This window comes from Podarcis erhardii (genome assembly GCF_964252035.2).
Source record: "Podarcis erhardii genome assembly, chromosome: 3".
NCBI classification, from domain to species: domain Eukaryota; kingdom Metazoa; phylum Chordata; class Lepidosauria; order Squamata; family Lacertidae; genus Podarcis; species Podarcis erhardii.
In genome coordinates this window covers 92430998-92452345 of record NC_138507.1, presented here as the reverse complement: position 1 = coordinate 92452345, position 21348 = coordinate 92430998, and the positions used below count along the sequence as shown (strand labels likewise).

At 44.6% G+C, this 21348-nt stretch overlaps 1 protein-coding gene across 1 annotated transcript in view; it reads right to left on the bottom strand.

Moving 5' to 3' along the window:
* PARP1 (poly(ADP-ribose) polymerase 1) overlaps positions 1-21348 on the bottom strand; it is a 36111-nt gene that overhangs the window by 10112 nt on the left and 4651 nt on the right. The window contains exons 2-15 of the mRNA XM_081854152.1: positions 16855-17017; positions 16355-16470; positions 15093-15307; positions 12337-12433; positions 11062-11178; positions 8074-8250; positions 6624-6765; positions 5677-5817; positions 4100-4342; positions 3814-3882; positions 3308-3440; positions 2448-2643; positions 946-1074; positions 488-571 (exon numbers count right to left, since the gene is read on the bottom strand). Of these exons, the coding sequence (XP_081710278.1) occupies positions 488-571; positions 946-1074; positions 2448-2643; positions 3308-3440; positions 3814-3882; positions 4100-4342; positions 5677-5817; positions 6624-6765; positions 8074-8250; positions 11062-11178; positions 12337-12433; positions 15093-15307; positions 16355-16470; positions 16855-17017 (2022 nt within the window). The remainder of the gene's footprint in view (positions 1-487; positions 572-945; positions 1075-2447; positions 2644-3307; positions 3441-3813; positions 3883-4099; positions 4343-5676; positions 5818-6623; positions 6766-8073; positions 8251-11061; positions 11179-12336; positions 12434-15092; positions 15308-16354; positions 16471-16854; positions 17018-21348) is intronic.

Sequence of the window (21348 nt, the reverse complement as noted above, 5' to 3'; positions counted from 1 at the left end):
CCTTTGTAATATGCTGAACAAGTAAGCAGGGAGCAAAGTACAGACTTGGGCTCAATCCCAATTCCCATTTCTGGTCACTTTCTTGGGTGTGCAGTGAAGAACTCTTCCGACAGTAACATTAGGCCAAACTAGCTGACAGCGCAGCCCCCCCCCCAAAATTTAACAACGGAGTTTATAAAAGCTGTCAATCTAGCTTGACTTCCATGGAATGCCAAGCCATACACTTCAAAGGCTTCAGTACCGCCTCAGCTGAGAAATAATCACATAATCACATCACACCCTTCCGGTACAGCCATTCTGATGAACAAGAAACAAGAGAAAGAGAATAGAGCAACCCTTTCACTATATAACAAAGACTCTTCATCTTACCTTTATGAAAAGGGAGGTTTAGGGGGAAATAGAAGTGCAATTTTTTGGGAGGGGAGAAGCGCCAAGAATTCAAGAGTTCCCTCAACCATTCCAAAGGTGCCTTTTATTTCATCCTCACCTGGTGCACCTCATTAAGGATGGAGTATGCACTCTGGATTTGCCTCTTGCTCAGCTTCCCCAAAGGCATCTTCTGGAGGTCAATCTGGCAGTGAGATAAATGGAAGGAATTAACGTGAGGCTTGTTGTTATGTGAAAACGTTCAGAGATTGCTTATTGAAAAGCTCAATGTCTTGAAGTAGAATGGTCTACCAAGAGAACAGATAAACTTTTTGTTTTGTTTTTTTACGAGTTATCTGTTTAAAAGTCTATTTAAGAGCTTCGCATTCTGAAGATGCTGTAAGTGCTGTATCACCTCAGTTTCATGTGGGGGACTTTCTCATTATTGAGTGCTGCCACCACTGAGTACTGAACCCCATAGAAAACACACCTAGTGTTAAGAATGCACTGCTGCCATTGTGTCACATGGTGAACAAAAGGGAGAGCGACAAAGGGATTAAGCCAAGGATGCTTAGTAACCTCAAATTCCACCATGGCTTTCTTCATGCTTTCCACATCAAATATAATCTTGATAAGGTCCTGGACTGCCTTAGGAAGCTTGGATTTGGTTCCTGCACTCACGGTCAGCTTCTTCACTGCTTCTTCATCCTATGGAGGGGGGGGGGAGAGACCACCAATATCTGTTTACACGTGCAGAGATTCTGAAGCAAGAATGGTTTCTGATTAAATACTCCAAGTTGAAGATGCTCATGCAGTTTTCTAGTGATCTTATAGCTCAGGCATTCCCCCCCCCCCAGCATTTAAAGCAAAATCTGAACACTGTGTTTTGAATCAACTGGTTCAATAATTTTTTTTTCTGTAAAAGAAATAAGATTGATTTCCAGTTGCGTCCAATTAATTTCCCAAAATTCAGGGATTCCTTTTTAAAAAACACCACAATTTTCTTAATCTAGATTTCCAACATAGCCTACAAAAGAGAACCATAAAACAAATATAAAACAGATCAAAAACATCAGAAACAAAGGCAGTTATTGTAGCAACAGTAAAAATACAAAAAGCAGTAGATATAAAATCAGTTAAAATCCTGGGCAATCTCTCCCCCCCCCCCCGCCCAATGCTTGGGAAATTCAAGTCCAGAGCTAGTACCGTATTTTTCGCCCTATAGGGTGCACTGGCCCATAGGGCGCACCTCGTTTTTTTGGGGGGAAATAAAAAAAAATTATTCCCCCCCCCAGCCCCCAAAACAGGCTGCTATCTGCAAGCCTTGTGAGCCTGGCGGCAACTCCCACCGGGCTCGCGAGGCTTGTGGACATCTGCGCAAAGCACGGGGCGCCCTCCGGAGCGCGCCCCGTGCGTCGGGCTGCAGGCCCGACGGGCTCACAAGGCTTGCGGATAGCTTCCTGAAGCCTGGAGAGCGAGAGGGGTCGGTGCTTCAGCGAAAGCCTGCATTCGCCCCATAGGACGCACACACAATTCCCCTTCATTTTTGGAGGGGAAAAAGTGTGTCCTATAGGGCGAAAAATACGGTACATTTGCATATTATTATTATTATTAGTAGTAGTAGTAGTTCTTGTCTGTTTGTATATAGCAAAATCATTGATATTTGCTGGTAGCATATATTTTAAAGCTATATTTCTATAGCATGGGATTAACAATAGGTCAACAACAGTGAATGTTGCAAGCCCTTATGGTTGCCAAGATATTTCTACTTCCAACCTGGCAGGATAAATACCCCCTGCCCATTACATAGCTGTCTGAAGACCTCACAGCCCTTGCAACATCTGAAGCTGTTTTTTAAAAAGTAAATAATTTTTAAAATAAATTTTGTGTGGGTACTTTCAACAGCTGTGGGTCTTATATCGACTCAAATGCTTAATTTTAGATGGAAGTTCACACATGCACATTTGTGTTAAAAACCAGCTGTTTGGACTTTCCCCAAATAATCCTAAGTATTTCCTGCTTGCATGATCTTTGATACAGTTGTGATTTTCTTTTTTTAAAAACAGGGTCACCCAAGTTACCTGCCCATAGTCTATTTCCAGAGGATAGAATTTTTTGGGATATTTTGTGAAATTCTTGGAATGCCACGAGTTGCCCGTCTTTTCTTCATACAGATTCAGGAAGTGCTCAATGGCTTCTTCTTTTGATGGCATCTGCTCTAGCTTGTTGCTTCCAATGACTGTGCCAACACGGCCCCAAGAGCGGAATACCCAGTATCTAAATTCAAAGGAAAAGGGGAGAAATTGGCAGGTGGAATCAACCTGGCTGGTTTTCTCCATATATTGCTGGACCACAGCTCCCATCATCTCTTAACATCCTGGCTGGGACAGAGATATTTCCTGCATAAGAGTTTCTTCAGAACTCAAACAGCACACTTTGAACTGTACACAGCTTTTGATCGAGTGTAGCAATAAAGGCAGATGCTGAACAAAGGAAGGGACAATCTAATCTTGCTTGACAGGTTTGCTTGAATTCACAACAGCAGCAATAGGGGGTACTCCTGACTTTGTGCCAGTTTAAAACCAACAGTAAGACAAAAACCTTTTTATTAAACTACAAACATAAATGGCACAGACTAACTCTTGTGTTTGCATTCAAGTCCATGAGAGTCTATGCCATAAAATAACTCTGTTACATCTTCAAAGGAGACACAGACAGGACTAAGGGTGCTGCCCTATGCAAGTATCAGCAGAGAGAGCCACCTAGTTCAATAGGATCTACTCCAAGGTAAGTGTATAGAGAACTTAAGAACCCCTCTGCTGGATCAGACCAAAGGTCTATCTTTTGTGCAAGTCTCAAAAAATGATTCAAACCGAGGAGCCAAGCAGGAGAAAAATTTGCAGCACACTTTCTATTTGGGAAGGGAGGAAGAAAAGCAAACCTGATTTCTCGGTCATCTTCCAACAGCTGAAGCTTGTAATACGAATTCGTTCCTTTAGTAATATCTACCAGCCCAAGAGTGGCACTGAAGATTTTGCCACCTTTTTCAAAGACATGGGCAGAATCTTCCAAGCCTGTAAAAAAAGGCAGTCAACCAGGGACAGGGGGAAACGCATGTGACCCTTATCCAAATTATTGTTTTAACTTGAACACAAGACACAGTGATGCTGAAATACATCCTCCCTTTCCCTGAAGCACACACAGAGACATTTCAAAGGGGCTTCTCAACACGTGGAATTTATTTACTTATGGTGTTCTACAACCTGTCCCCAATCCAGAAAAGGACAGAGTGACTGCACCCTTTTAGAAGTTGTGAAGAGGGAATTTCAGCTTACTCTGCAAACTGCACTTGCTGAAATTCCCTCTTCTGGACAACTATTCAAGGTGCAAAAGTGTAGGAGTCCTGTCACCTTCTGGCAACCCTAAAGTAGATGTAGAAATGGTCACCTGAATCAGGATCCACAGCAGCACCTCCTTTAACTGTCAGCTTCATCTTCTTTTCTGATTTGCTCGTTCCTGGATCAGGAGAGGGAGAGATGCAGTGTTAAGCTGTATTTTATAGTGTTGTAAATTCCAAGTACACAATTCTGTGATTCTAAGTCTTCCCTCCACTAATCGCCTCCTTAATTTCAGGAGTGAACCCCAAAACTGGCTGCTAGGATGAGGTCTACCCAGAATGTAACAAATGCCAAGAACAATAGTAAAAAAATTGGGAGTCCCGTGGGTCTTTCACCTTGCTCTTCTTTGACCTTCCCGGTATTTTTCATGTTCGACTGTCCGCTGGATTTTCCTCCCACGGGAACCGCTTTGTGCTCCTGCTTAACTTCAGCGCCCCAGGGAGAAAGAGCATGAAGCGAAAGCAGCTCCTGAAAACCCTTGCTGGAGGACTGCACATCCTGGAGAAACTCCTCAGAGACAACGCGCACTTGGGCCTCCTTCACTTCTTCCATTTTCTTGTTCATTTTCTCAACCTCCTCTGGAAAAGGGAAGCAGAGCATGATGTGTCATTGTTCTTGCAATTTTCTTGCACATGCAAGTTTTAACATACAAGCTCGGCTCTGCCCTTGCCGGTCCTGGAAGGAGTCCTGGGGGTGATAGGAAGCCCAGAGCACTTGTTCTTTAGATGTCCCTTTTATGAAGAGGCACGTAGTAAGACCATTGAGCCCCTACTGGTGAGGCTTGCTGATCTCCCGGAAAAGCAAAAATTCGAACTTTTCCTGTTAGGCAAAGATCAGAAGATGACCCAGATGGTCGCCAGATACTGTGTACAGATCTGTAGGCACAGACCATCTACCGACTCAAACTAGTTCATTAAGAAAATCCCCAAACTTGGTTCCATGGGTAAATCTGGGTCAGCTCTCTGCGGTAGTTTAATCTTAGAAGTTTTAAGTGTCTATACGCTTATCGCATTTATAAATTTTAAATTTATTGTTGTACATTGTTTTAATTGTTTGGTTTCCTTCTGGGACTGTACCCCAAGTGTGTTTTATAAGCTGGTCTCTGACTGTAATAAATTATATCTAATTTAACTTAGGAACCACTTTCCACAAAACATCCCGAAACAATTATCAACAAAGACACTGAAAGCACACAATAACCATAAAACATATAAACACCAATTTCAAACTCAACGTAGATACTGGCCAGCATAAGATTCTCTGCTCAAGAGGCTTGTTGAAAAAGGGTGCACATCACTAGGCACCAAAAAGACAATAAGAGGTGCTTATATGATATGTAATAGGAGGGCGTTTCAAAGGGTAAGTGGCACCACAGTAACATACCAATGCCTGCACTAGGGCTAGAAGTTATCTGGTTTTCAACGTGCTATATCACCAGCTAAACGCTGTGATATACTGATATATCACGATGTCTGAAATAAGGATGGAGCTGTATAGAGGCATTGGCCGGCTTCACGGTTTTTCCCACATTGTGATTTTTGCCAGCGCTTGTCCTTGTGATTTGCTTCCCCCTGCAAAGAGGCAGGAGAGAGCTGAGCTGGCAGAGTTAACGGGGCCTGCAGGAATCGAGAGAAACATTGACTGACTTCACGGTTTTTCCCACATTGTGATTTTTGCACACAATGCATAACACACATCATGATTCGCGATATATTTCCAGGTCAAAAATGATGAAACCAATATCACGATAGGGGCTTCAAATTGGCTTCAGACAATATATCGATCTATCACCCAGTCCTAGACTGCACTGTGCTTCTTTTCATATTAACTAGTTACCTCATCTAACTTCACCCTTTTCTCCTACTGGGAGTCTTCCTGTTTCTTAACGCCACCCATTAAGAGCATTACTCACTTTGTGAGCTGATGCAGAGATCAGCTTTGTTCACAGTAGCCGTCACCTTTCCCCCAAGTTCCTCAATGACAGACTTGATTTCATCCTTGTTCTTTGACAGTTTTCCAACGATCAAAATCTTCATGCTACTTAACGGTTTATCTGGCGGTTCAAAGGTAAACACAGACTGTGTGATGTACAGAAGAAACACAGGAGACAAAAAAAACTCCGAACATATTGAGGGGAAAACCCCCCACCAAGGTTACCCAATTTTTAAGAAAATGTGTATGAATTGCTTAATTTATAGAGTGTATTACATGAAGTTACATGACGGTCAAGTTCTTAATGACCACCAAGACTTTGCCTGGCATTGCCTACAAGCCTTAAAACTTGTATCTGCATCATGCAGGCTAGCCTCTCTCTCTCCCCCCATCCTAAAGCCTTCTATATGTTTTGGATTACAACTCCCATCATCCTTTACCATTAGCTGTGATCGCTATGGCTGATGGAAGTTGTAGTCTAGCATGTGGTGGGCACCAGGGTTGGGGAAGAGTGTTGTAAGTTGTTAGTTCAGAGCTTCCCAAACTGTGTGTCATAACATGTTAAGAGAGAGTTGGCTGCAGTCTGTAGGTGTGTCGCATGAACACTCCCTGTGCTCCTTCTGGGGCTTGAAAAAGGGCTTAGTTTAACCTCGTTTGCTGGAAGAACTGAATTACTGTGTCGCGAAATGATGCATGTCTCTAAAGTGTGTCACCAACAGGAAAAGTTTGGAAAGCTCTTGTGTTAGTTGATATTAGGGGGCTTATTATGATCCAGTTAGCCAGTAGGTGGCAGCAAGAGGACAGAAAAAGGCCATTTCTGCCCTGTGCTTTCCTAACCCCTTTCAGCCAATTCTGCAAACATTTTGGAAAGTTTTCTTCATCAAATCAGTTTCTCTTTAGTATGAACAACGCCTGCAGGTCATTTACCTGCTGGTGCAGCTGAGTTCTCTGTAATATGGGTAGAAACTGCTGGAGGAAGTGCTGAGTTTTCAGAGGCAGCCTCTGGAGGGAATGCTCTATCCTGCTTCTTAAATTTGAATTTCTTTAGATAAGCAATTTCTCGGAACTCCTGCGTTTTGGGTAAGAAAAGTTAACACATGTGAGAAGATCCCACAGGCTACTACAAGGATCAAAATCAACTTAATTCAGAGAATAATATTTCTTATTGTGAAGATTCCTCTGCACTACTAGAGAGAGGTCTGCTTCTCTCCAAAAATGTAATTCACCCTGGACTTGAAGCCACACACAATTTCTTTCAAGGGGTTTGGGAGCTGCACGGTCAGGGGGAAAACAATGCTGTCCAGGGTTGTAAAGACTGCGGAGAGAATAAGTGGGTGCACTCTTCCCACCTTGGATCAAATCTATGCTTCCAGGTGCCATAAGAAAGCTGCAGAGATAGTGCAGGATAGTGCGCACCCCGGAAAGGATCTCTTTCAGCTTCTGCCTTCTGGAGGAAGGTACAGGGTTATAAAGACTAGGACTAGCCGCCTGGGAAACAGTTTCTATTCAAATGCAATTTTGGTTTTAAACGCAGTGTAAGGAGTCTCTCTGGGAGTATATTGTATTTAAAAATGGGGTATCAGAGTTTTTAGGGGGCTAACCAGGTTGGGATAGCAGGGTTGTTTGGTTTTTGAATGTCTTATGTAGATTTTTCAATGTCATTGTTCTGTATGGGACAATGACAATAAAGATTATCGTATCGTATCGTAAGCATAGAATTCCCCTCTGCATTCCGAACTCAGTGGAGGGGTGGGGGAGGTTTTGCCGGGAATCTAGGCTGCACCCCCGTTATTCATCCCAGACAGGGCTCTAACCATTTCTGCTTAATATAACCAAAAATTCCTGCGTTTGTGATGGCAGCAAAGCCCAGCAGGCTGATTTACTGCAAGCTTGCTCTTTCTTACAATAAAGACCTGGAACTGATCGTGCCGGAGTTTTGGACGCCCTCCTTTGGCATCCCTGAGTCAAACCACTCAAGTACACAGGCTCCCTTTGGGACCTGCGGTTCAGAACAGGAATCACTTAGGTGCATTTGACCAACCCTGGGCCAGTCAAAGCAAGCCTGGCTCTGCCAACTGTGGAAAAAATACTCTTGGAGATGGAGAGAGGAAGGGATGGATAAACGAGAGAAGTATCTGCCTCCTCCTTTCTCTCCTATCCACCAAGGCTATTGCTGAAGATGGGAGCAAGGCAGCTGTGCGTGGGACGAAGCCAGTCCAATTTCTCCAGGTCCAGCCCAAACCTATTTTCACCAGAAAGATGGGGAGGGAGGCAGGAGAAGGGATGACAGTACTGGGCACCACAGGGAGACTGTGTTTGTGTGTGTAGCTATTAAATAAATTAAAATCTGCAGTTAAAAACATGATGCACTGCCTACCTTTGGGATTACCCAGTCTTTCCTTTTGGGAGTCTGCGTCTTGGCAACACACTTGGTCCAACCGGTGATGTAGCGTGTACAGTAGTAAGCGTCGCCCTTGAACACAAACTGCCCTTTGCACTCCTCGCAGGGCAGCAAAGCCCCAAAGGCCATCCCATCTGCAACACAGTCCAATATCTAAAAAAGCCATGAAAAGACAAGAAAAAGAAAAAAAGAAAAGAAGAAGTATTTATTGCACCATACTACTCACAAACCACCAACTCAGGACCTCACTCTGCAGCAAGATGGCCTGCAGCTATACAGTGGTACCTCGGGTTAAGTACTTCAATTCGTTCTAGAGGTCCGTTCTTAACCTGAAACTGTTCTTAACCTGAAGCACCACTTTAGCTAATGGGGCCTTCTGCTGCTGCCGCGCCGCCAGAGCACGATTTCTGTTCTCATCCTGAAGCAAAGTTCTTAACCTGAAGCACTATTTCTGGGTTAGTGGAGTCTGTAACCTGAAGCATATGTAACCTGAGGTACCACTATACATCTTTCCAAGTTTGGGACTCATGGGGCAGAAGACGTCAATGCTATTCAGGATTGTACTCTGCTTTCCTGAAAGGAGGTTGCTGGGTCTGAAAGACCACAGTTTGGGAAGGCAATCTGCTGCAGGTCAGAAACCTGAAAGCCTTCATTGGCATCAAGGATGGGGAACCTGGGGCTCTTCCAACGCTGTTAAGACTCCAACTCCCATCAGTCCCAGTCAGCATGGCCAGGAGTCGGGTAGGATGGGAGGTGCAGTTTAGTAATATCTGGAGGACCAAACATTCCTCATTCCCAATCTAGAACTGCACACAGCCTCTCAGTGGGCATGTTGGGAGAAGCATGGAAACCACACCTACAATTTAGGAGGGAAGAAATCAGAGGCTGCAACACATCTTATATTGTGGAGGAGGCAGCCCCCCTACATAGCTCTTAGAATATTTTTATGATGGCAAGTTGTGTTTTTAATATTGTGTTTTATTAGTGTAATCCACCCTGGGACTTTTGGGTGAAGGGCAGGTAATCAACAAATAGTAATGATAATAATTGTGGAATGCTCTCCTCAGGGAGGTTCATCCAGTGCCTTCATTACATATCTTTAGGAGCTAGGCGAATACGTTTCTCTATAACCAGGTCTTTGGCTGGTTAAACTTTCTTTGGCTTTTAAAATGTTTGTGGGAGGTGGGTTATTGGTTTTGTTTTATTATCACCATGTATTTTGTGTTCTCATTTTGTGTTTCTATGAACCTCACAGGGTGGATAAAAATCAATGATTTAAAAATAAAATAAAATTGGATTTTAAGGAAAAATCTTTCTGAAGGTAGTTTTCTATTTATGTTACATTATAATCCAAAGGCTATTCATTAAGAAATAAGGATTTGTTTTAAGTTTTTCATGTCTAAGAAAATTTATTATTCCAAAAATGAAACTTTCCTCTGGTTGTAGATATTAACATTATACCAGCAAGAATGAGTCTTTCCTTTAAAAATGATTTAAATCAAGTCTTACTGACTAGTGATTTAAATTGTGATTTAAATCGATTTGATTTAAATCAAATCCACCCTGGAATTGCCCTGATGATGATGATGATGATGATAATGAACAAGTATAATGATCATCTGGCATATTCTATTTGCTCTTTTTGAAACTATTTGCTATTTTGAAACTGACAACAGGACAGGCACCTCAGAGGGCAGGAGATTGAACCAGCGGTTGGAAATTGTAATGAAGCAGTTTTTGGCTAAACATTAAAAGAAAATTCCCAACAAGCTGTTCAGCAGTAGAACAGATTGCCTCAGGAGGTGGTGGGCTCTCCTTTGCTGGAAATATTTAAGCAGAGGCTGGACAGTCATATCAGGGACAGCGTGGCTGATTCCTACATGGCAGGCCTTGGACTAAGCTGTGGGCTAGAAGAGGTGACCTCCTAGCTCCCTTCTAGCTCTACAAATGTTTCCAGCCATCCAGAGAACACGCAGTCACAAAAGCATTTTGACCCATTTCCAATTTGTCCGCCCTCAGAAAAGAATCAAGTACAGTGGAACCTTGACTTACGTACGGCTCTACTTACATACGATTCCAGTTACGACCTTCAGTAGGTGTTTCGACTTATGAACTTTCCTCTAGATATGAACAGAGGCCTTGCCAGCAGCCCGGAGCTTGCCCGGCTGGCTACGGGGCAGCGCTGGGGCCTCTGCCGCCAGGGAGAAGGCCCCCATCCCACCCCCAAAGCTGTGGAAGAGGTGCCGCCTGCAAGAGGAACAGTAGGGCGCACTGCAGCCCCAAACCCCGCCGAGGAACTAACCTGAGGAAGTCCAGAGAAGAACCTGGCCTGGCAAGAAAAAAAAGTGACCCTGGCCAAAGTGAATCAGCTCTTTACTGACCCTTGCCCCACCCCTGGCTTGTAGCCAGGTAAGCCCGTCTACCCTCAGTGAACGTAAGAAAAAAGATGTATTTTTTTTCCATCTACAATACTGTCTTATTTATTTTATAGTAGACTACATTGCTTATTGCCTTCATTTTATGGATCTATGGCCTCGTTAGACAGTAAAATCCGTGTTAAATTGCTGTTTTAGGGGGTGTTTTTCATCGTCTAGGACGGATCAATTCACTTTTCAATTACTTTCTATGGAAAAGTGTGCCTCTGCTTATGTACGTTTCTAGTTATGACTGGGCCGCCGGAACGGATTATGGTTGTAAGTAGAGGTTCCACTGTACTGAATATCTCCTCTCTCAATTTTCTCTTGTGAACCGCCCCGAGATCTTCAGGTGAAGGGCAACAAAATTAACACTTCCCTACATGCGGACGCAAACCACATTCTTCTTGAAGCTATTAAGAGTAGGGCTTTCCCTCCATAAACGTTTCACTTTGTCAACATTTACCTAAATGTAATTAACGTGCAAGGAGTGTTAATACAGAGTAAGCACATAGTCAAAATGTCATCTACAGGAGAACACCCAACTCACAGCGGATTCCCCAGAAGGAATGTCCTGCTTGTTGGCTTTCAGGAGCTCTTTCAGGTCGTTGGTGGAACAAGCTTTCTTCAACTCGTCTTTGATGTTCCAAATCAATTCCGTCTGTTCCTGTAGAAGAGAACAGTACAGGTAAAAAAAGATTTATTTCTTAATGGAACTATTAAAGTGCAGTACAGTGGAACCTTGGGTTACAAACGCTTCAGGTTACAAACACTTTGTGTTACAAACTCCCCTAACCTGGAAGTAGTACCTCGGGTTGAGAACTTTGCCCCAGGATGAGAATGGAAATCGTGCGCTGGCAGTGCAGCGGCAATGGGAGGCCCCATTAGCGAAAGCGCACCTTAGGTTAAGAACGGTTTCAGGTTAAGAATGGACCTCTGGAACGAATTAAGTTTGTAACCCGAGTTACCACTGCACATGCAAGACACATGGCAAGGAACATTGCAGGGGAAAAAGGGGGTGCCCCATGTTGGAAGTATAACAGCAGAGATCATTCAGTTTGCATCCTAACGGTTAATTCTGTTGTTAGCAAGTCAGCTAACAAAGGAGTGGAGGTTAGGGCTGGGCGATATCAGCTTTTTAACACTGCAGTATATCGCCAGCCAAACATTGTGGTCTGGCGATATACCACGATGTTAAAAAAAACAAGCTGCATTGGCCTCAGCTTGCAAGGCGCCAGAGGAAATTGCCGCAGCTCTCACCATGGGAGCTGAGGCGGTTTCACCCCACTGCCTAGGGGACTGGGACAAGTCAGCTTCTTTGTACAGCTCATCTGGGGGCAGGAGGGCTCCCTATCCCCAGCAGAGCCATCCCCAGTGCTCCCCCCACTTGTGTGGGAGCCAGTGTCCGGCTGGGGGATCCTCAGCTGAGCAGTTTAAAGAGGCAGAGGAAGGAACAAACTGTATTAGTGCCTCACCAATGCAGCTTTTTCCTCATTGTGCAGTTTGAGGCCAAAGTGGGATGGCGGTTTCACTCAGGAATATATTGCTGGGTGAAACCACCACCGCTCCTGAGTCTCCTGGTTTGTTTATGAGGTGCAGCCAATGTTTGTTTTTGGCTTACTGACTGTGATCTGCTTGGAGCAAATCTTGCATATATTCTTGGATTCCAAACCGCTTTGGGATAGAGGCAATGCAGAAAGGACAATCTCTGCCTTTATTCCATACGTCCGCACTGCTTTTGAATTCCCCCACAGAAGGTAGTTCAAGAGTGTTTAGTCAGTGAGAAGCAAACTAAGAAACAAAGAGAAGTCACTGAGAAACGCACCTTCAGCAACTTCTCCTGTTTAGACTGTTTTTCTTTCTCCTTTTTTGGTTTCTTTTTTGAGACCACGTTGGCATCCACCTCATCTCCTTTTCTCTTCCTGGAGGAGAAAGAAAACTCACGTCAGTAGTTACTCAAAAGTTAGCCCATCAGCTCCGTTTACTAGTTCTTGGGCAGCACCAGTTTATGATGCAGTGGCGTCGCAACGGGGGGGGGGGCAGGGGGGCGGAACGCCCTGGGTTCCATGTCTGCAGGGGTGACAAGTCGCAGACGCATGTGGAGGATCCTCCATTCATGGCTGCAGCAGCGAGCAGAGGATTCCTGGCGCCAAACCGCTAAGTACAGCGCATGTGTGGCGTAGCACGCATGCGCTGCACGTAGCGACACTGCACATGTGCTGTATAGTGCTGCTCCAGCGCCAGACGGTGCCAGGATCCTCCATTCGCGGCTGGAGCGGCGACAAACTGCTATACAGCGCATGTGCGGCGTCGCTATGTACGGCACATGCATTGTACATAGTGACGCTGCACATGCGCCCTACGTAGCGACGCCCGCCCCGGGTGTCACGACGTCTTCCTTCGCCCGTTATGATGGACTGTATATTTGGCATAGGCTTTCCCCTTCCTTTCTTTGCAGCTTTTACACGTATCTGTGAGATCTGTTTCAAGTATTCCCATCATCAAAATGCAAATCACGAAACTGAAAATTGCCCAGTAATGGTTTAACACTTTGAGATACATTGAGCTAATGGAAAATTGGTTAAATGTTGTTAACTGAAAACACCACACCAGATCACAGAAACATTGAACTGTAGAGCATTTCCTCTTCTCTTTGTTCCTGTGCTGGGGGGCCCTCCCTTTCCTACTTTGAGCTTAGAGATTGGTCAAGTGCTTGGGACTTCTGTCTCCAGTCCCAGATTGCAGTCCTAGAACACCTTGCAACCAGCTTTCTGAACAAAGAAAGCCCATCTTACCAACCCCTTCCGCAAAGCATTAGCTGAATGGCCATTTAAAAGGTATCTTTCTCCTCAGCTATCTTGATGCTCTACAGCAGGGATGGGGAAACTGCAGCATTCCAGATGCTGTTGGACTTCCTCTCCCTTCAGGCCCAGCCAAGGCGGTCAATTTTCAGGGATGATGGGAGTTATAGTCCAACCACATCTGGAGAGTCATAGGTTCCCCACTTAATACCAATGACACTAAGACTGCAGCCTCTTTCCCACTACTGAAATCAAAGCATTTCCCTTGATCATTTTCACCACACTCTTGCCAAAAGGTCATGGGGTCTCCTCGCCCTACCTGGAGACAATGGGAATGAACAGGGGACCTTCTGCATGCAAAGCAGATGCCCTATGACTCGACCTCTGGTCCCTTCCCCTAGGAATGAAAAGGAAGCGACTGAACTGCGCCACAATGCCTTGTTTGGTCTTTGGGTGCAAAGGTCTGCCTATTAAATGAGAAAGCTTCTTGAAAGTCCAGCCATTTTTGAAGACCTAGATATGTCTCTGCTGCATGTGAACTTTTTACATGACTGCATGTACAGAAACCAAGAATCTAAGTGATTTCAAACTAGCAACGCGATGACAAATGAAGCTGACACCAAGCGAAGTTGTTTTCCACCATGATTCTAGCACCGTTCTGTGCTTCTGTAGTAACCTGGCAAGCAAATGCAAATATTTCATTATGGAAGGGGTGCAGGAGCATTAATGAAAAATTATCTCCTTTGAAAATGGAAGCAAAAGCCCCCCACCCCGGAAGCTTTTGCATAGTCAAAGCCTCCATGATTAGGCTCAGTTGACAGAGCAAATCATTTATCCAGCTTCAGTTTCCTATGCTGCTCTGGGTGTGAGGCAAAGCAGGAGCCTCAAAATAGACACGGGAAGAAAGCATGCAAATCTGATCCCTTGGTTGCAAGCAATAGCTGACGAGTGTAAACATAGCATAGAAGTGACTTTCCTAAGAGGGCCTGGGTGCTTTGTCTGGCTCACAATACCATCCAAGTGTTGAAGTAAGGCTTGTATATATATTTCATGAGCTGCAGAGGCCTGAACAGCCTCAGCTAGAAGTTGGGCATTTAGAGTTTGTCCACACTTCCACTTTTCCCGTGCCTAGAAAGCAGGGATGTGAGTGGTTTTCTGCTTGCCCCATGCAAGGGACGAAAGGAAATATGGATTAGCAACCGAGTGCTGTTTCTCAAACTTGGATCCTCAGCCGGACAACAACTCCCATCAACACTAGCCAGCAGCACCAGTGGTCAGGGATGATGGGATTTGAAGTCCAACAATGCTGGGGACCCAAGTTTGAGAAACACTGGTCCTACACTGTGCGACCATCTTATGTTTGTAGGCACTCCCGCTGTACCAAAGGAGACCCTGTTAAGGGCTTCACACAAGCAACCACTGCAGCTTAGTCAAGACACCTTACTCCCTGTGCCACTAGGGCAGAACAATGGGCAGCCTATTATCTGTGACCATGAAGTGCCACCTTGCTGATGAGCAGCCCAGCATGACCAGGTAACTCCATGAACCAAGAAGGTCAAATTACAGGACTTCAGTCTGAGCAACTTCTCTCGCAAGGAAGGTTAAGACTACCCAAGCCCCCTGTCTGAGCTGTCTCCTGGCAGCTCTCTGAACATCCTCTCTCCGGGGAGTGGAAAACTGAAGAAAGACCTTTTAAAGTTTCTGGCATTACTGTTCACAATTGCCTGAGCTACTGCTGTGTCGACAGAAATCCTGCCTTCTTTTGGCATACTCAACATACCCTTCATTCTTGACTGCAGGCAGCTGCTTTTTCAGAGTCTCTTTATCTTCAGCATTCAGGAGCCCAAAGCCTAACAGCTGAGAGGCACTAAAAGAGGCAAGAAACCCCAGATCTGCTCTGCGGCTGACAAAACAGGCTGGGTGGTACCAGTTGTCTATCATCCCCAACTGGGGCTTTTCGGGATGCACCATTTTCTTTGAAATCCTGATTTGACCCTGCAGGAGAAAGTGGGAGAAGGAGGGCGGATTAAATAAATGAGTGAGACCATACAACTGTCTGTGTTACTGGCTTCACGTAAGCCAAACTATGGCTTGCTGTGAACAAGCAAGCATGCTGGAACCCCCTTCATTCCTGAAAGTGCCACACTGGGGACTCAGCTATACAGCTGCAAATAAAATATTTTAAGTGTGCTGTAAAGTGCAATATACGAATGTGACACTAGATGGCAACAGTGAGCTATGGCAAATTCAATGTATTTTCTTCAAAACTTTTTTTAAAAACGCATTTTCACAGCATTTTTTTTTTGTGTGTAGATTCCATCTAGTGCTAGTCTGTCTTGCTCGAAACAAACCATGAGCTGCAAAACTGGCCAGGATGTTCTCTCCCGGCACCAGCATGCTTGCATGTTCACAGTAAGCCATAGTTCGGTTTACCGTTATGTGCAAAAAGGCCAGATAATTTTATACATGAATTCACACTATAGTGGCTAAGTCAGCTCTTATACTAAACACGTGAGCTCTACAAGATTGTAAAAGGTTGCATGAGATATTGACAGAAGGTTGAGGAAAAATATGTATATTAAAAGACAATAATGAAGCATTTTGGAGAGACAAATCTCATTAATTTCCCCCCTATTAATTAAATTAATCAGCGCCTCTAATTCGTGCAGAAAGGTCCACAACTACAGATTATGCTCTAAAAGGAGGCAATTTTTGCCAATTTCACCTTTAGCCCCCAGCCACATTATTCTAGAGAATTTCTCAACCCTCCACAGTACAGGAAGATTGGAACCTGCTTTATATAGAGTAAGATCATTAGTCCATCCAGCTCAGTAATGCCTACACTGGCTGGCAGCAGCTCTTCATGGTTTCAGACTTGGGACATTCCCAGCTCTACCTGGAGATGCCGGGACTGAACATGGGACCTTCTGCATGCAAAGCAGATGCTCAGAGAACGAGCTACGGCCCTTCCCGAAAAGGATTTATACATTACGAGTGCTATAACTCATATTACAGAGACACAGAATTGGACACCTATTTTACCTTTTCTATCTTCTGATCGCAGCCTTTGCAGGTGCTTCTGTTGGACTTTGCATATTCTGCGGCAAAATCGTTTAAACTTTTATCACTTTTGCCACCTCCCTCTTGGTCGCCTTTGCCTGGAAAACAAAAAATATATATTTATATATATATTTATTAGATAAATGTCCAGCATTTCCCAGCATGGACATCTGGGTAGTGAACATGGGTTAAATCTAACCCTGAAGAGACCATTTGGTTATCTACGTCTGAAAAAAGAGAGAGGCCGAAGAAAAACAATTTCCTCCAGTCCTCAAGCTGAAAACTTGCAAATGTCCATGGCAACTACATGGGAGGCTGATTCTTATTTACAGCCGGTTTCCTTGCATCCAGGACACCTTCCATACATCTGGGACAGCAACTAGCACAGAAGCCTGGGAACCCAAATCGCCCAAAGCTGCTTGATATCTGGGCTCATACAGCAAGCGGCTATCTCTTTCGAGAGCCACTAAACATTTGCCTACCTGTTCCGGCGCCGCCACTTTCTATGGACTTCTTAATTTTCTCCTGATCTTCCCAACGCAGTTCTGAGAAGCCGACCACGTCGGTGTGGGACACCAGTCGAGCCCGCTTCCAGAAACAGGAGAAGTGGTGCCAGTGGGGTACTTTGCCATCAAACATGGGGGACTAAGAGGAAAAGAATGGCAAGAATAAGAAAAGGAGAGGAAGAAACTCAAATACGAACATGGCTATCCCATTTGGTGTGTGGGTGGGTGGAGGAACCCAATGAAATTCTGGCCCAACTTATAATGTATTTTATAACCTCACCCCCTACCACAGCATCACCCCTCCATCCTTCATCATTTTACCAAAGCACTGCAGAGGCTGTTTAGTTACTATCCTGGCCACAGCTACACCTTAAAGCAGTATTATGCCACTTTAAACAGCCATGGCTTGCCCCCAAAGAACCCTAGGAACTGTAGTCTGTTAAGGTGCTGAGAGTTGTTAGGAGACCCCCATTCCGCTCACAGAACTACATTTCCCAGAGTTCCCTAGGAAGAGGGACTGATTGTTAAACCACTCCAGGAATTCTTAATTTAAACTCATTTTTAGTCTTATTGGAGCGAGTCCCCTTCTACGGTACATAAGAGGCTACAGTAATTAGGTGGCATAAAAATGGTCAAAATAAATATTGAATTAAATTAAACATTCTCCACAATTCAATCTTACTTTTAGGTCTAGGAACAGGTAGATAAAAGGTGGCAGTAAGAGGTTAATGCATTTCAGGGTATTCAAAAAATGGCATAGGCTTGGGAGATGGGTGCAGACATGTTGAAGCTCTCAGGTATCAAGAACACAGATTAGAGCAGAGTAACTGGCGTCAGAAATATGCGGTGCATGACCAGAATTAAGTTCAAAACCAAAAAAAGAAGAAGCCGGAAGCCCTATGAAATATCCTGTCTTCTACTGACACCCTTGAAATGCTTCACACAGGAATGTAATCTCATTTAGCTGATAAATGACTCCAGACAGCAGATGCTAGGGTTTTTTCATGAAGCGCCTGAAGTATTGTGAACGGCAGAGCAGAACGTAGCGTAACCTCCCATCATTATTACCAAGTAATCCTAAATGCTCTAAAAGCTGAAACGTGAGCAGCGGCCTCTTCAGAATGTTAAATGTCCTCAGGTAAAGGCTCACAAAGCAGGCAGCACCTCTTGTGCTTCAAGGCCCTACTCCAATGCAACAAGGTTGAGTTGAAACTGACACCCCACTCAATACCATTCTGATGCAAACTCACTCGGGGCCCCAGAACTTGTAATAGGTGGTTGGGGAGACCCACCTGTCAGTCACCAAACGTCACAGGACAACCTCAAAGACGTGCAGTCAGTCCCAATCTGCTGAACGGTATTTTCTGAAAGCAGAGCCTCCCAAGAGGCTCACAGGCCTCCCCAGTTTCCCAATGGGGAACTCCCTAGTGTAGCTGATCCCAGTGGGGTTTACTGTCAGAGAGACCAACTTGCAAAGGAACAAATCAGGGATACACACGAAGCTCCCAATTATAGTCATGCCTCTTGTTACGTTTGCTTCAGGTTGCGTGCGCGTTTTCAGGTTGTGTCCCGTGGCGACCCGGAAGTACCGGAAAGGGTTCCTTCGGGGTTTCGCCGCTCACGCATGTGCAGACGCGAATCGCGACCCGTGCACGCGCAGACGTGGGTTGCGTTCTGCTCATGTTGCGAACGGGGCTCCGTCTTTTGTGACCACGTCCTTACTTACGAAGCCAGGTGTGCGCAGTTTGGGGAAATCACTTCATGGGTCTATAATTTATAATGCATGTCATTTTTATTGTACATCTTTTTTTCTAATTTGAATGCGTATCAGCGACACTTTGGAGCTGTGTTAGAAGCTCAGATATATCTACAGTGGTGCCCCGCAAGACGAACGCCTCGCAGGACGGAAAACTCGCTAGACGAAAGGGTTTTCCGTTTTGGAGGCGCTTCGCAAAACGAATTTCCCTATGGGCTTGCTTCGCAAGACGAAAATGTCTTGCGAGTTCCTGCGGGTTTTTTCCCCTTCCCCCCCCTTTTCCTAAGCCGCTAAGCCGCTTATCAGCTGACCCGCTAAAAGCCGCTAAGCCACTAATAGCGCTAATCCGCTAAGCTGTCAATGGGCTTGCTTCGCAAGACGAAAAAACCGCTATACGAAGAGCCTCACGGAACGGATTAATTTTGTCTTGTGAGGCACCACTGTATAAGCTAATAGCCAAATGGCACCTTAAAGCTAGGTTGTGGTCACCACAATGGGATGTCTAGGCACCTTTCCCCCCCAATGAAAATTACTACTATTATTATTAATTTCTATACCGCTTTATATTTCAAAGAAAAAAATCTCAAAGCAGTTTATAACACATTAAAACATCAAATAAAACAATATGGAATAAAACCAATTCAAGCACCAAGGAAAATATTTCAGATCCTTCTCTAAGTGACTTTTTGCCTTCCCCATAATTATTTAACTACTTAATTTACATAGCTGTCCCACAGCAGAAGTACTCTAGGAAGTCAGTGTGGTGTGGTGGCGAAGAGTGTGGGACTAGAACCTGAGAAATCAGGATTCAAATCCCCACTCAGACATGAACCTCACTGGGTGACCCTGGGCCAGGCTCTTAACCTACCTCACAGGGTCATTAACTGAGGAGGGGGGATAAACCATGTACTCCTTGGAGGAAAAGCTGGATATAAATGCAATAAATAAGCTCTTCTGCTTAAGAAAACTGGAGGGGCCAGCCAGATGGAGATGTCTGTCGCCAACCTGGGATCCAGAGATCTCCACATGGTTGCAATTGGACCTGCACCAACTGCAAAATGTGCCTGGCACCTGGGGAGTTTCAAATACTGTTTTGGAGTATCGCTTACACAGGAACATAGGAAGCTTCCTCATAAGTCAGAGCATTGATCTGACTAGAGCTCAACACTGTATGGCAGGGCACATTCCTAAACCTACCTGGAGATGCCTTCTAAATGCACTGAGCTATAGTTCTTCCTCATATAAATAAATGAATAACATAGGGTTATAAGAAGGTGTCTTATACTGAGACAGACACTTGGTCCATTTAACTTGGTCCATTTACACTGACTGGCAGTGGTTCCTCAGGATTTCAGGATTCTTGGGAGATGCCAGGAATTGAAACTTAGACCTTCATTATTCAAAGAAGATGCTCTAACAATGAACAATGCAAATTGGACACTAAGAGTTTTTCTCAACATTTGTCATATTCAGAGCAGACCACCTGAAATTAATAGACATGACTGACTGACTTACATCTATTACTTTCAACAGGTCTACTCTCTGAGTAAAAGTTTTACTACCTAATTCTGAGTAATTCTCTTTTCTCCCTAGCTTGTTTGTTTCTGAATAGGTGAAACTGGTTACCAATGCCTTCCTTATACCAGTGTTCCCAGGAAGCTACCAGTTCTGACTGTTGCATTTCCTACACGACAACTGCAATATGGAAAAAGGAGGAAATGCTGCTGCGCAAACAAATGAGGATGGCTGCTCAATGTTATCAGGAAACACCCTCCAACTCTTATAGTGGATGTTTTCCTGACCTAAGCTATTACTCACTAATGGCTAATGATCTTGGCAAAGAAAATGCTGTCCATCTCTCACAAAAGCAACAAAGCCCTTGCTGATAACACCGGAAGTCTCTTAAAAGGGAGGGGTGGGGAATGTGTAACCAAGTCATTTCAATACAACAGTTGTAAAATACTTCTAATTACAAGCTACTGCAGTTATAGGGTTGCAAGATTGTAGGGGGGCAGGGGCAGAATCCAAAATTATCTCCTGAACTGGGAGCCAACATATGCTCTCACTGGAGGAAGATGAACGATGCAGGTTTTGCCAATGCCCCTTCCTGCTGCTGCCCCAGGGCCACCTCCCACATTATTCTAGAGCATGGGTAGGCAAACTAAGGCCCGGGGGGCCAGATCTGGCTCAATTGCCTTCTAAATCCAGCCCGCGGACGGTCCAGGAACCAGCGTGTTTCTACATGAGTAGAATGCATCCTTTTATTTAAAATGCATCTCTGGGTTATTTGTGGGGCATAGGAATTCGTTCATATATATATATTTTCAAAATATAGTCCAGCCCCCCACAGGGTCTGAGGGACAGTGGACCAGCCCCCTGCTGATAAAGTTTGCTGACCCCTATTCTAGAGAGCCCTTAGCCTTTTGGAATAACTACACAGGGACCGGAAGGAGGGAAGGAGGAATTGGACCAAAGAACCCAAAACACTTCCACTTCCTCAGTGAGAGAATTGTGTGAGTGGAGCTCTGCTCATGGGAATTTTGGATTCAACCCTGTATCTTCAGCTACACTGATTTTTCTGCTGTGGAAACCCAGACCTGCACACTGCAGAGGATTCTGGGTCATATTCTAGGCCTTAGAATCCAAGGCAAATCTATTCAGATCATGGTAATATAAAAGGTACAGCAGACGAAAAAGTATTCCTCTCCCTAACT